This window comes from Vigna unguiculata, chromosome 2 (assembly GCF_037176805.1).
Source record: "Vigna unguiculata cultivar grain cowpea cultivar isolate G323 ecotype 2 chromosome 2, ASM3717680v1, whole genome shotgun sequence".
Classification (NCBI taxonomy): domain Eukaryota; kingdom Viridiplantae; phylum Streptophyta; class Magnoliopsida; order Fabales; family Fabaceae; genus Vigna; species Vigna unguiculata.
This window is the reverse complement of record NC_140793.1, coordinates 37,154,115-37,168,750: the sequence shown is the minus strand read 5'-3', so window position 1 is coordinate 37,168,750 and position 14,636 is coordinate 37,154,115. Positions and strand designations below refer to the sequence as shown.

Sequence of the window (14,636 nt, the reverse complement as noted above, 5' to 3'; positions counted from 1 at the left end):
CTTCATGAACTCCATAATTCTGAATTTTATTTTCCAGAATACATTAAATCAGTTTCGAAAAGTATTAAACTAAGCAATTTATGTGGGCATCGTAAAGACCATACGATTAAACTAAGCAATTATTACAAGACCCACAATAAACATGACATTTATATATGAATATTGACCTTTAAAAAAATAATTAAGTAAAAGAAATATCTACGACTATTTCTTAATTTTTTGTATAATAAAAAAATTATTCATTTTCACTTAATGTGTAACAAATTTATTCATTTTTGCTAATGATGGTAACAAGAATTTCCAAACATGACAATACCACAGATGTGTGAACTTCTTTGTTCTTGTGTGTCGTGAAGCGATTTTTTTGTTCATTATCAAAGAAAATCACCATCAAACATAGAGACTACTTTTTTGGGATTTATCAACACAAATTAGGTAGACTTAAAAATTTTACACTCAATGCAACTCTCATAAATTTTATTGGGTTTGAAAAACAAATAGAAAATCCATCACACTTTTTTTTTTTTAATGTATCCCTCATCTCTCTCCATGAACTGTATCAGAAAATGTGTTGCCAATAAACCAACTCCTGTTTGTCAGAGAGTACACCTTTGGAAAACAAATTTCCTATCAATTTAAGTCTCTTCAATTCAACTCACAATGTTTCATACTACGGCCTAAGTTACAAGCAGATGAATTTATTATTTTGTACACGTTACAAGGAAAAATAGCATGCATATTATACAATAGAAGGCAAAAAATTTGTTATTCTGTACATTATAATAAATTTGACAGCTATGATTGATTACTTTTTAACAAAAAAAGAATCAATGGGTGTATATTTGCCTTCTTTCTGCGACAACTTTTGCTTCTTAGATTTGCTTTGTCTACTGATTCCATCCTTTTGATTCCGACTGAAAGAACATTTGTCAATACGTTACAACTTACATTAAAGAATACCTTAGGCAAAAATATGAACACTCGCCTGCACTCTGTCAAATTGTCAATTCCTATCTATCAACTTGCAATTGTAAAAAAGGTAAAGTAAATTGTAAAAGATAAATATCGTACCTTCCACTCGGAACACATGGTTGGTGAATCCTAGATTCTTCCTTTTGAAGCTTTTCAGCAAGATGAAAATCGGAGTGCTCCAATCTTTCCTCAACAAAACTTGGAGGTAGTTCTATTCCACAAAGTGAACATTTGTAGTCATTTAGCCACAACATTGTCGTCTCCTGACAACAAGAATTAAGACTGGCACCCTCCAGGAGCTTAGATTCATTCATCACATTTATGCCTTCAAATTGCCCCTGGAAAGAAGTAGATCCCAGCGCTTCTGTAAATCCACTGTGGTGAGAACTTGTAGCATCATTACTAGGTGTTTGTACCTGGTAACACAACAGAAAACATAAATAGAAGTGACAGGAGAACGCTCCTCAAACAATTTCTGAATCCATTTAAATATCTGCTACAAGTCTAAACAAGTGGGGAGAAAGAGAGACACCTCTTCTATACCATCATTTTTCTGGAGAACACAGCTTTGGTAATCTCCATCTGACAAATAGTTACCAACAAAAGGATCTCTCCAATCAAGTTGACTTGTCTGCTGCTGATTGTCAACGGAAAGATTGGTTTCTGCATCACTGACAAAGTCACGATCTGCAACATCTGGAAAAGAACTACCATTTCTATTGACATCTCCAGAAGTAATGAAGTTGGTAATGGTCTTCTGTGTAGGATCAGGCGTAGCACTACATTTGTCTCCATTAAACTGAGATACTCTAAGGCCTAACAGAAGAAAAATCTTTGTTACGCTGACACAGTAAGTGCCTTTTTATCTATAGGCCTCGAGCACCGTCTTGATAAATACCAACAATAACAAACCCAACAGAAACATATACCTATCAATCTTACTGAAATAGGAAGTTCAGCTTTTAGCAACTTCTTAGCATGCTTCAAGATATCCTCAGTTGAGCTGATGTATTTTTGTAAAGTCACAGCTCTGGTCCGAACCTGTAGTAGGGCAGTAAAATGTAACGGGACTAGAACAAAATTCAAGAAGACAACAAATCATCCTTGATGTTAAGTTAATTTCTCTTCAACAACTGGTGACTTCTTTTTTCCAATCAATTTTCATAATCTGAGGTGACAAACCTACTAAATTTCTCTCGTCTACTAGGAAAATGTCAAGGCATTAATAACTAGTAATACCTCAAAAGAAGCAGTTTTCAGTTTAAGAGTCAATGTTCGCCCACACAGACCCTCTTTCTGCATGTCCGCCGATAGCATTTCAGCAAGCTCCACTGCAAAAGTAAGCTTTGCATCGTTCATATGCTGATGAGTCAATATACCCAATCTCCTATCTAATTCAAAAACTCAGCATGACATAGCTAAACTTTTTGAAAAGTCAAGTATGCGTAGTGAATTTAGGTCTGCAATCCAAATCAATTGAAACCCAGATATGAGTTTCAATAAAGAGGTACTACAAAGTCCAACTAATTCACTAGAGTTTACGTTGACTACATTAACAATTAAACAATTTTCCTTTAAAGGTAAAACGGTAATAGGCAAGATGGATACCCAATTTTTTATGCAATAGCACCTCATCTTCAGTGGCAGAAAACGTTCTTTCATTACTAATACTTTTCCGAAATCTTACTTGGGGAGAATCTGTTTGCCCAAGACCTAAACCTACAGAGCAAAAAAATTCTGCAGCAAATTGACAAAAAGAAACATGTTATTAAATAATCCTATAATTAATTTGGAATTGGACATATGATCAACACAAAAAACAATGGCCAGAAAACCTAAATTACAAACATGCCAAAAATAGTAGCAGTAGAAAGCAGAAGATATATAATTTTCAGAATGGACATCAAAATACAAAATAAATAACTTGTTTTAAGTTCAGCTGAATTTCCACGAAAATATAGGAAATCTACAGGGAGTAAACATAACTTGCACAGTAATAACGAAAGTAACAACACCTGAAAAGGTAGCTAACCTGCTGTTGGCTGAGAGAAAAGTGCATAAAGGTAGCAACTCTTCTCCAGCATCTGCTCACATGTGTTAATTTCAAAAACTCCCTTTAAAATATGTTCTGTGACCTTACCAATGCCCCCAATCTGTCAATACCATTCATGACTATTAATCACAAAGTAAGTGCATATAAAACAGTCCTGCCCAAGTCTAGGGTTTAGGGTTTAAGGTCCTGCCCAAGTCTAGAAAAAAACCAGTAATTTGGAATCAGTAAACCCCAATAATTGATGAAATCAGAATAGAATACACTCAAGCATACCTTTCTGATAGGAAGGGAGGATACAAAGGTCATAACAGCCATCCGGTCATTTGGCAAAACATACTGTCCATTTGGCTTGTTTATGTCAGAACAAACCTACATGAGACTAAATGTCAATATTATAATGTAATAGCAAGAAACTTCCCAAGCAGATAAAATAATCATTTCATCTATACTACTTTACAGTTTATCAAGAAAATACGAGTTAGAAAGAAGTGCTATTCCAAAGCCTCTACATAGCAATATTTGAAATGGAATACATTGGCCGTGCAAAACACTGAAACAAAAAAATCAGATGCATAAACTCAATTATGCTAAAAAAAAAAACTAACACCCCTTTAGGAGTTACCAAAAATTTTAATTTATGACTTTTAAAATGGGGTAATGATTGGTGAGTGGGAATGTGGAACTACGCAAGAAAAATTCAACCAAAAAACTAATAAAAGACAACTCTCACTAACAATTATGAGAGAATTGAGAAGGACACAGAAAGAAATAAAAGAAAATGGAAAATGAAAGGGAAAAAAACGTGTAGATTGTGCATTCTTAATTAATGGGAAAGTGCAGCGCTAATGAATTTAATTTGAAAACAGAGTACAACCCCAGGCAATCACAAAAGTGCATGCACATGGGTTAATATCTCAAATGTAACAAGATAAGGTGCTTTTGAGAACAAATGGGCCGATAACATGGCAATGAGAAACATGTTTGGCAGATAATATCCAGAACCTTAGCAAGTAAGCGATTTGGTGCCACTCCAGCACTACAAGTGAGACCGGTCTCTTCATAAACACCAGCTCTGAGTTCTTGGGCAATCTACGTATCCAAATTCACAAAATCAAGAGATTTAATAAATTAAAGGTCTTCATTGTTAATTTAATTCTGCCAACTTACTTCTTCACTTTTGACATTCCTTTCTTTGCAAACTTCAGTTATATCAAGGTATGCTTCGTCCAGGCTACCAGCAATGAAATTGGGGTCGTATATCCGGAAAACTAACAATAATAAATTTATATCAAGCTAGCATCAATAATTAAAAGAAATAGTTACAAAATTAATCACAAAAAGAATAATACCTTTTCTAGTCAAATCACTATAGTAAGTATACTTCTTGAAATCTGTTGGGACAAAGATTAATTCTGGACATAGCTTACGTGCAATGAACCCAGGCATGGCAGCACGAACCCCAAATTTTCGGGCCTGGGTAAAGACCATATAAGAATCAGGAATTTCATAATTCAGTGGAGTTCATGCAGATTAACTTTTCAAACATCCACTAGATCATTTCAGATACTAAAATAGTGAAAAAAATATATATATCAAGATTATTATGCATTGAGAAAGTAAACCTCATAGTTGGCAGTGGATATCATGGACATGCTCCCAACAGCCATTGGCTTGCCCTGTAATGTAGGGTTACTTAAAGTCTCCACTGCAGCATAGAAAGCATCCATATCTACATGTAACCAAATCCTCGAAAGGTCACGCGAAGCTTCCAGCTCAACAATTCTTCTATCAGCCACCTGTCATAATAAAAACTGATACATTAAACTAATAAGTGTTAAAAGAATCAAAATTTAATGACCTCTCCTTTAAAGAAAGGGAACCAGCAAAATGGGAATTTGATGGAAAAAAGAGAATCGGGTAACAAGCGTGAGATGATTTCATTATATTACCTTGCGATAGTGGGCCAGGTCTGCTTGTGTGAGCTTAGCACACTGAATTCGCAAGTTTTGAATTTTCTGGTTAATAAAAGCCTCCTTGCGTTCCTCGTTTTGAAAATATTTGGATCCTTTACTCATTTCGTAAACTACTCTCTGAACTTTCTCCTTGTCAACCCCTTCCATTCCTTCACAATAGGCAATAGCAGAGCAATAGTATCCATTTAATTCAAATGTGAAATTCAGAGAAAAAGGAGCGAAATAAGTGTTTGTGAGAGTGAATTAAAGAGAAGAAAAGAAAAGGGGTGCATGACACCTGCTTTAGCGGTTGTGTAAACAGTGTGGTAAGATTGCCATGGACGATCGCCGCCATCGCCATCGCCATCAACATTCGCTGCGCCTTCGGTTCCCTCCATCGCCTTCCACTTCGCGCTCACTTCTCGCCAAACTTCTATCCCACTAAAAACACAACATGAATATCAACTGGTTAAAACATTTTAAAATTTATTAATTAATTTCAAATATTTTAATATTGACTTAACAATCCTTTGAAAATATATGCGATAAATAAAATTTATTTAATGAAGTATCAAATAGTTGAAAAAGTTTTTATAAAACAATACGATTTGGACTCTAAAAAATTGAAACGTTGGCCAATTGGTCACTAAGGAATTATGTCAAGCGAATCGGAGCTGTGAAATTTTTTCCGTCCTCCATTTGAGTTATTTCATTAGTATAATTCTTAACAAAAGTTTACATCAAGATTTAAATAATTTAAATGTTACAGAGACACATTTTTCACTCCTATATATGTGGTTTTAGGCTGGTTGATACAAAGTGAGACTTGAATGCATGTAAATGTATTTTTGAATAATTTAGGGTTTGAATTTATGAAATCATAAAAAAAATTATTTATTTTGGTTGGTGGACGTATTATGGTGCCTGATGATAGTATAGTGAGAATTAAGGCCATTCAAGTTTATATTTATGGTAATGGTAGAGTAAAAGTAACGAGGTAACTTTGTGATGGTGTATTGAGATCTAAGATTTATTTCATGACTTTAGATTTCATTTAAGAACATTGTTGGTTCATTCACTGTGTTTATTTCTCCTAGCATAAAATGATTTATATTTATATTAAAAAAATCTCATTAACAAAAGTACTTATATCCATGACAAAATAATTTTCAAAAGTTCATCGGTATGAAATTATTGTTGATGAAGCTATCAAACCAACAACACTTCAAACTTTAAGTAATTAAATTGGTAATCTTAAAGTGATATGTATTGATCCAAACTCAACTTCTCCATAATGGAAAGTTATACTAGAATAAAATGGTAGAATATAATAAGCAAGAAAAAATAATACTTATCTATCTTCTCGAGTTCTCTGCAGAAGGATAATGCAACCACGTCTCATAACAACTAACTAAAACATGATAAAAGTGTTAGTTCATATTGATTTGAATTCAACTTCTCAATAATTTTAATCCACCTTCAAATATATATTTTGATTATTCTATTTTTGAGAATCTTCTGTATGAATTGACGGAATCCAGGCTCATCCTTGCCTCTCTTGAAGTTGTTCTTACCCTTAATATGTGGTTTAAATTTACGTCGAGGTATAATTGAAAAATAATAGAATTTTTCTCTTGCTGAAGGGATCAGGTTAAACTCAACACATGATACGTTAATGAAGTACAACAATCTTCAAAAGCACAATATAATGGAATGAATGCAGTCATAGAAACCATGAGTAGTGAAATAGTCGCAAAACAATTGGCATGCGACTAATCTTAGGCTTAGAGGCAAGGAAAAGTGCAGGTGCATGAGTTATAAACACAACAGGATTCATGACCCTGCAGGATCAAAGCAGGACAGGTTTCAACTACCAGCCGAATATACAAAGCACCTAAGATGACTTATATTATCACAGACAGAGCTGTTCATAGAACTTTTGTACCAGGAACCAATACTATCTTGGTTTGCAAGTCCCTCAAAATCTGAGCCGAAAAAATCAAAAGCTCAACCATTTCAAGCCCTGCAGCAGAAACAGTATCCATCTTTTCATCACTGCCTTCGTGATCTCCCCTGTCAGTGCCCACGCTGTATCCAATGTAACTAATATCTGCCTCAACAGGCCAGCTGGTTGGCAAGGAGCTGCCAAGAGCAGTCCTCAAAAGTTCTGCTTCATGAATTACGTCACTAAGGATTTCTGAAACACCAGAAATTGTACCTTCCGAAGTCACACAATCCTTCGCCTAGAAACCATGTCAATACATTTTAGCTTTCAAGTTTCAAAAAGTAAACAGGGTATGGTTTCTGGTTAATCCATGTTAAAAGAGAGCTTAAGTTGAACAATTTCCCTTTGTGACCCAAAAAAATGCAATCTCAACGTGAAGTCCCCACTTTCCCTGATCTCACTCAAATATCAAAATTTTAACAGTTGTGAAACAAAACAGTATGATACCTTTGAAAGAGAGAGACGAAGCCTATGAATTGATGAAGTTAAATGTTCCATGCTTTCCATGCTTTCCTTAAGAGTTGCATTTTCAATCTTCATTCTGCTACACACAAGTAAACTATGTAAGTAAACAGAAGGCTGAAAAGTAACAACATACGTAATGCTATCTCAAAATAGATGAGATTGACATGGTTTAAAGTTTACACTATCCAGAACCCGAAGGGATTAATTTTAGTGGAGTAAGGCAAAATCTTGTGTTTGACAAACCAAAGTCTAAGACGCTACTTATCTCGTTGGCGTGAATTAAATGTAAGTTCTCTGAAGTAATGAAAGGCTATTTGTAATTGTACCTTGGACTGAGGGTATCATCCCTCTACCATAAAATTTTAATTACCCAAAAAACTTAAGTCTAGCCACAATCATCCATTAATGGAATAAAATCAGAAAACACAAATTTCGAAATTTAACACATGCCTTGCGAAATCTATACTGCCGCTAGATCGATGATTCAAAGTTTTCCCTTCATTATTTGAACTACAGTCAACTTCATTTCCACTAACATCCAGGGGTGCAATCCATCGTCTCAAATAGGATTTCTTCAGTAAGTTCTTTAAAGTTCCATCTCTTTCACGAGTACCAAGCTTTCTGTCTCCAGTGTTGACCACACCTTTCTCTTGATTAGGTTCATTACCCAATTTTCTGCACATGCGTTAGAAACAAAAAAATGACATTCCACATTAAAGGAGAATCTTTTAAAGTAGCAGGAGAAGGAAACACAACTAGAGTGGGATAAAATTCAACTGATAGCTGATGAATGATGAAGAATCCAATTGCTTGTAAAAAAAAATAGTAAGACATAAAAATAAGATTAAAGGAAGCGACATGGCTGAACTCTTATTGTTGCATAAATATATTCTATTACTTTGTTTGCGTGCAATACAATAAATCTAACTTTTATAAAATTATCAAGACTGAAAAGAAACACCAACAGCGTACCAGAAGAGAAAAGTAGGGTATATGAAGGGCAATCAAAGCCAATTAGACTCATGAAGAGTTTGTAATTTCTATAGCAATAAGGTGGTGGTTGCTACTGTAGTTTAAAACAATAGGTTTCAGGGAAATAAAAAAGAAAGCACGCCTTTGAGCTTCATACTTCAGTATCATAAAGATAACTAGTGTTACTTTTAAACCTGAAAAATGAAAATAGTATACTGGTGTTGCATATAAGTTATTCGCATGATGTCCAGCTGCTAAGCTTGAAGAGTTGAAGACAATCAAATTCATTTACTTGTGTAGTATTTTGCCCAACTCTTTTGTTAGTCTCCTTTCATTAAATGGAGAAGCCGAGACATAACTTTTACCAACGAACAAAAGGCCCAATAATAGAACCTTCACAGAAATTAATCAGAGGACTTAATTTTAAAGGATTGGGAAAGTACAAAAAATGTAAGTCAAATACTACCTTATAAGATACATGTACGAAAAATAGTATAGACAGCAAAGCATGTTAGTGCAACTTTATCCTTTAAAATAGTAAAATTACACAAGAACCAGAAGTATAAAAATACTATTTTCTTTTCAATGGACATTTTTTTTGAAGAAGACAGATATGCTTTGGAAAAAATTCACTACAAAATAACAGGGAAACTGCGTAAAAATATACAGTGATGCAAAAATGATTGAATAAGCAACTGTCATCATTAAAGTAATCTTACTCCAAAAGTAATTGATACTCCTGCTTCAATTGAGCCAATTCCATGAGAGCTTTCACCTTTTCATTAGTAACCTGAAGTTTAAAAAAAAAAAAAAAAAACTTCCAAGTAAAAAGCTATTTGTGAACAGTAAATAATACCAACGATCTTTGTACACGTGATTCTAAAATTTTATTGCTTCAACACTATAGTTAGAGGCACAAAAGTTATTTCTACCATACTATTTACATATCTTGAAGAGGAACATAACATAGCTTCATTCATGAAAACTATGAATAAAAAATTACAAAAAAAAAAAGAAAAGAATATAGTAACCAGTTATCCCTGGATGAGTTTAAGTTGGCTTTGGAAACCGATTTTATGAAGTTGAGTTAAATATAAACTCAGATAGTGCAAACAAACAACTAACATTCTTCTCAGACCAGCCAGATAGCCTATATGGTACACTAAACACAACCATAAAGCATTTTCTAGACTCTATTAGAACCAAGCTACTGGAATGTCAGTAATTCAAGTCTTCCAAGTGTTACAGACAAGTACCTGCAACAAGTTCCTCTGAAGTTCTTCAATTTTTCCTTGTAGGGCTGAATTCACATTGCTCTCCAGTAGATGTCTCTCTTCCTGCTGTGATAAAAGCAATAATGCATCAACCTGAAATATAAAATATGGTAAATATCAGGGAGCAAGATCGGAAGAAGTTGGAAGCACAAATATCTTGATTAGCGATCAGAAAAAGAGAAAGTAAATACACAATATGTTTAATAAACGTGAAGATGACAAAAATACCTTCTGTTGTAATGCCATTGCTAAAACATTTGATGCATCACCTTCTAAACTAGCACCCACTGACAGTGCCCAAGGACTGTTCCTCTGTGAAAGAGTAATAAAAAAATTAATGAATACCTATTGCATCCTTGTAACTATCAACAAATATCAATAAAATGAAGACAGACTGTAAACTCGACCAAGTTAAGATATATTTGTTGCTACTTTTATAAGAGCACTGCCATTATTATACCATCATAATTAACGCATTTCAATTTAAAAATAAAAACTAATGAACTTCTTTATTGTATTAAAAAACAGAATATTTTGTAAAAGCTGTAGGAAAACCCACTGCATTCTTTGTTATAAGGCTGGCTTGATTTCAGCTTGGAAGTAATCAGGTGAGCATGAGAGTATTACATCTGCCATAAAACTTAAACATGATTGGGCTGGTCACATTGCCATTGAAAGTGACTAGCCCAATTTCAGCTTGACAACTACTGAACTGATTGAAAAACTCATTTTCTTAGGTTTTTATGTCATTCTTTTCTATCTACATCTCTTCTTTTTAGTCCACTGTTTTAATTTGTAATTGCAAGTGTAATACTATAATATTTTTAATTCTCAACCATGAAAATATTCAAGAAAAGCATGTGTATGTCCGTATATAAAATAAATCATATTCCTTTACTACACTATGCACTATCTATAGATCTACAAGTATCGTATTTCTACAAGTGCACTATTTGCTATAAACAAAAGTGAGCTATCCCTTTTGTAAAAGGGATTCAGTATTAGCATGGAGTTCCAAACCTTGTACTCAGAGATAGGTTTAGCTTGAGGACTTATATGTATATCAACACCTTCAGATTCTTCTAGTTCTGCATCTCTTTGAAGGGTCAAATTTGGTACGGTACTCAGATCAAAACTCTGGATTTTTTCATCAATCACATTGGTTATGGATTTAATAATGGATTCTCCATCACCAAGTAAGTTCTTAATTTCATCCCTACACTTAGAATGATAATGTTTCAAGTCTGCTATGCCGTTCTGAACCACTTTGTCCATAGAAATCTGCAAATAAGTCATCAGAATCCCAGAATAAACAGATGTATTAAAATGACATTTTGATTCCAAATTTTAAAAGTACTCACTTGGTTCTTTTCCAGTACGTTGACTCTCTTCTTCAAGTGATTTTCAATTTCCAAGCCCTAAAGCATCCAAAACAGAGTAAGAAATAACTGATAATTGAAAATTAGGGTTGCCTAGACAGCAATAAGCTGATAACAAAGATAATTAGATCATACCACCCTCAGTTTATTTTGAAGATATTCCATGGAATTCCTAAGTCTCTCCAGCTGTTCTTCTAATGCACTCTGTCTGAGAAAGTGTTATTCACAAAATGTACAGAGTATATAATCTCAATACAGTAATCACCTATGTAACAACAGTCAACTGTTATTACATAAGTAAATAGCATGCCAAAAATCAAACTACGTTCCAAAGGATGTGGTGAGTTATAGCAAGTCATGCTGGATAGCATACTGAACAACCAGCATAACATAACGAACACATCATCTGATAATCAAGGAAAGAGAATATAACAATGGTTTTTGAAATCTTACAACGTATTTAGAGGTGGAAGCATCATTGAAACTCCAAGCCTCCTCAGGGTCACCCAAAAGACATGCACATTTCTCATCCCAACTTGTATCTTCAAATTCCTTCACAGAATGTTGCCTGATCTGAAAGAACTTATTAATTACCTGAAATTCATAAAAACATACAGAGAGAGAACCAAAGTTGAGTCATGTATTTAAGATCCATTAAATGCCAAAACAAATATGTTATTATAAATTGTATATTGAAGAACTTGATAGGATATATGCAGGATAACTCTTTTTCAAGTATTAGTTTTGTATCCTAAGAAACCATTGGATAAGCTTTGTACTGACTAACAAAGGAAATAAAAAATGAAAGATAGAGTCACAGAGGAGGGAGGTGGGAGAGCGAGAACACTACTTTCTTGAAGTTTTCATTTTGCTTCATATGTACTGCTTGATCAATCTGCAGAGCATCATTAAATTCCTTTAGTTTAAGACAATCTGCGGTGAGCTCCTCTACCCTGTGTTAAACATAGGTTGCAAGTAAAATAAAAATTGTTTTCCCACGTAACATATCCTACATGTCATAGAAAACAAGATCATACAGAACAGAGGTATAGGTAGGTAATCATATAATAGGCACATAAGTTTTAACCTTTCAATCTTGTTTAGCAAAATACCTTACAGAAAATAAGGCCCTCCATATAAAGAGAACAGACACACTAGCAACATGCAACAACAGTTTCAACTGAAATAAATGTAGAATATATGAAAATACAACATACCAAATTTGCCATGTAGGATGAATAAATCATTTAAAATGGAAAACCATAGGTGAGAAAAAGTAAAAAAAGTTTCTTCTATTAAGAATGGTTGTTATAATTCTTGGGTGGACCACAAAATGTTAATATAAAATAAAAACAGGATCTTTTCTCAGACATCCTAAGCCACCTATCTTTATTGATGTGTAAGCACTAAAATGACACAAAGATTGAGATACCTCTGGTGGATGCCATGTATTTGTTGCAACACTGTCTCCTCCTTTTCTTTGGCCTTTTCAGCCTGTTAATATAAAGGAATTTTGAGATTATCAACCACAAAAAAACTACGAAGTACTGAAAACGATATTCTTTAAGGAAAACAGACAATATTGTAACCTCAATTATTGCTTGATCCCTTTCAGCGAAAGCAGTAGCCATACAACCTTGGAAAAATTTTACCTGCTTCTCAGCTTCCATGTTCTGAACATTAAATTTGAAGTCACTAGTAACACTATTCCTCATGGACAACTCAGTCAAAGTACAAACCAAAACCATAAACCTCCCAAGTCACATCAGTAAAAACATGTTAACTCTTTCAAGAAACTATAGCATGATCACAATCAATTTATAAATTGGATTAAGAATGTTCGCCATCATGTTCTCACCATAATCCCTCATAAGACTTTCAACTAAGTGTAAAAAAAATTCAGACAAATAAATGTAATCAGTTTGTAATTTTGCATCCAGCAACTCTCCACAGGTTGCTAAAGCTGGACAGCAATTCCTCATGCAATCTCAATGCTAGAGTGTAAAACAAAATGAAGAACAACCGGTGAGGAGAAAGAGAGAGACCTTCGAAACCTCAGCGTTGTGCAGATCTGCAAGTTGACCCTGAATATAGTAAAGTAAATATGTAAACAAAATATAAGGAATTTTACGCCACAAAGTCAAAATATTCAGTAACTCACTTTAATTCTGTATGCCTCAGAAAGCTCCTCTTGCAGATTTAGATTGTCTCTTGAGCAAGCGGCCAACTTCTTTTTCAAACTCTCAATCTCCTGCTCCAATCCAGCTGTCCTAATTGGGCATAGAATTGAATATAATAGATACTCTTTGTTGGCATTAAGACAACATGTAATCATTGGATGTAGATTGCCTTAAGAATAGGAAAATAAACAGATACCGTTGAAAATGCATTCGGGTAGCTACAGCAAGATATCCAGGCCCAGCTTGCTGCATGCATAACTGTTCGATATCCTTGTGTAATTCATCACGCTCTACAAAATTATATACTTTGTAAGTTCAATGACTTCAATGCCAGATAAAATTTTACAGGAGACAACAGTTTAATCAAATCAACATCAGTCTAGTGTTCTTACTAAACCTAAAACGACCCGTTGTAAGAGAGTTGAAGTAACATGTACAATAAATAATGCACATACCCCGTTCCAGTTGTTCTATGCGAGCCAACAATGATTCGTCATCTGAACTCTCTGCCATTCTGGGGGAAAAAACCATTAAATCAACAAAAGTTGAAAGCTCAATTACTGTCGAACCCAGAGCTCGAAGATCATACCATCGAATGAAGCGCAAAAGATTCACAAAGAGAATAAGACAAATTCGAAGCACTAAGATTGCAGTTCAAAAGCTAACTCCACTAAGCCTTTTATACTCAAATGAAGAACTGATGAGTTTGTATAATGCTTCCTATTACGTGTCGTTTAAGTCGAAAAGTATATCAGAATGAACAAAAACAGCAAAATTTCACCACGCAATTATATGACGGGTGACGGATCCTATACTACAAAAAATGCACCAAAAGAAGAGTTCTATTTCTTGAAAATTCTGCAAATTACTCCATAAGAGGGGTAAAAAGAGGCCAAAATACCAGGTGTGAGTGTCAATAACATGAATTGGGTTAATTTCCTCCGAAAACAGAAATCTAATGAAGAAGCACAATCCTTGTACTCCCAATCCCAAAAAACAAAACCAACCTTATTGTACAAAATCAATTCCAAATAGTAACAAAATAATATGTACAAGGATAACAATAAACTAAAAAGTATGAGTGATCAGAGCATGGAGATGACCTGGAATTGAAAAAGCGAGATAAAAATTGAAACGAAGGGTCTTCAAATCGCCGATAAAGCTCAGCGAATTCGAATGGTTTCTGAAATTCTACCAACTTCGGTGAAAGGATTTCGTAACAAATGGGAAAGGGAAGGCGATACCAAAAGAATTAGTAACCAAGGCGATTAAAATAATCTTAATCTATTTTATTTTATTTACGAACTTGTTTACTGGAAACTCAAGAAAAGAGCAACGACGGTGACTCTTTTCCGTTTCCACAGTAAACTTTCTCTTCTTTTCT

The 14,636-nt window shown here is 34.2% G+C and overlaps 2 protein-coding genes across 7 annotated transcripts; both read right to left on the bottom strand.

The window, feature by feature from the left end:
• Positions 1 to 610: 610 nt before the first annotated feature.
• Positions 611 to 5,536, bottom strand: LOC114173172 (DNA/RNA polymerases superfamily protein). 2 transcript variants are annotated; one of them, XM_028057422.2, is made up of 14 exons: positions 5,276 to 5,536; positions 4,975 to 5,147; positions 4,648 to 4,821; positions 4,375 to 4,498; positions 4,193 to 4,293; positions 4,028 to 4,114; positions 3,299 to 3,394; positions 3,005 to 3,125; positions 2,581 to 2,709; positions 2,212 to 2,303; positions 1,902 to 2,013; positions 1,505 to 1,788; positions 1,072 to 1,388; positions 611 to 914 (listed from the first exon to the last, which is right to left on the bottom strand). In XM_028057422.2, the coding sequence occupies exons 1-14, from the start codon at positions 5,373 to 5,375 to the stop codon at positions 806 to 808; spliced, it is 2,019 nt and encodes a 672-aa protein (XP_027913223.2). In that variant the 5' UTR covers positions 5,376 to 5,536; the 3' UTR covers positions 611 to 805. The 2 variants fall into 2 exon arrangements, with proteins under 2 accessions (XP_027913223.2, XP_027913222.2); XM_028057421.2 differs by lacking the exon at positions 5,276 to 5,536 and having other exon boundaries at positions 4,648 to 4,836; positions 4,975 to 5,121.
• Positions 5,537 to 6,716: 1,180 nt separating this feature from the next.
• On the bottom strand, positions 6,717 to 14,636 carry MEE13 (myosin heavy chain-like protein). Of its 5 annotated transcripts, XM_028057418.2 has the most exons (18): positions 14,356 to 14,636; positions 13,708 to 13,766; positions 13,449 to 13,542; positions 13,234 to 13,342; positions 13,118 to 13,156; positions 12,662 to 12,745; positions 12,505 to 12,566; positions 11,923 to 12,025; positions 11,526 to 11,666; positions 11,208 to 11,276; positions 11,055 to 11,111; positions 10,714 to 10,974; positions 9,922 to 10,005; positions 9,676 to 9,786; positions 9,139 to 9,209; positions 7,898 to 8,122; positions 7,430 to 7,523; positions 6,717 to 7,220 (listed from the first exon to the last, which is right to left on the bottom strand). In XM_028057418.2, exons 2-18 carry the CDS (start codon positions 13,763 to 13,765, stop codon positions 6,906 to 6,908), a joined length of 1,977 nt encoding a protein of 658 aa, XP_027913219.2. In that variant the 5' UTR covers position 13,766; positions 14,356 to 14,636; the 3' UTR covers positions 6,717 to 6,905. The 5 variants fall into 5 exon arrangements, with proteins under 5 accessions (XP_027913219.2, XP_027913220.2, XP_027913221.2 ...); XM_028057419.2 differs by lacking the exon at positions 14,356 to 14,636 and having other exon boundaries at positions 13,234 to 13,337; XM_028057420.2 differs by lacking the exon at positions 14,356 to 14,636 and having other exon boundaries at positions 13,118 to 13,143; positions 13,234 to 13,337.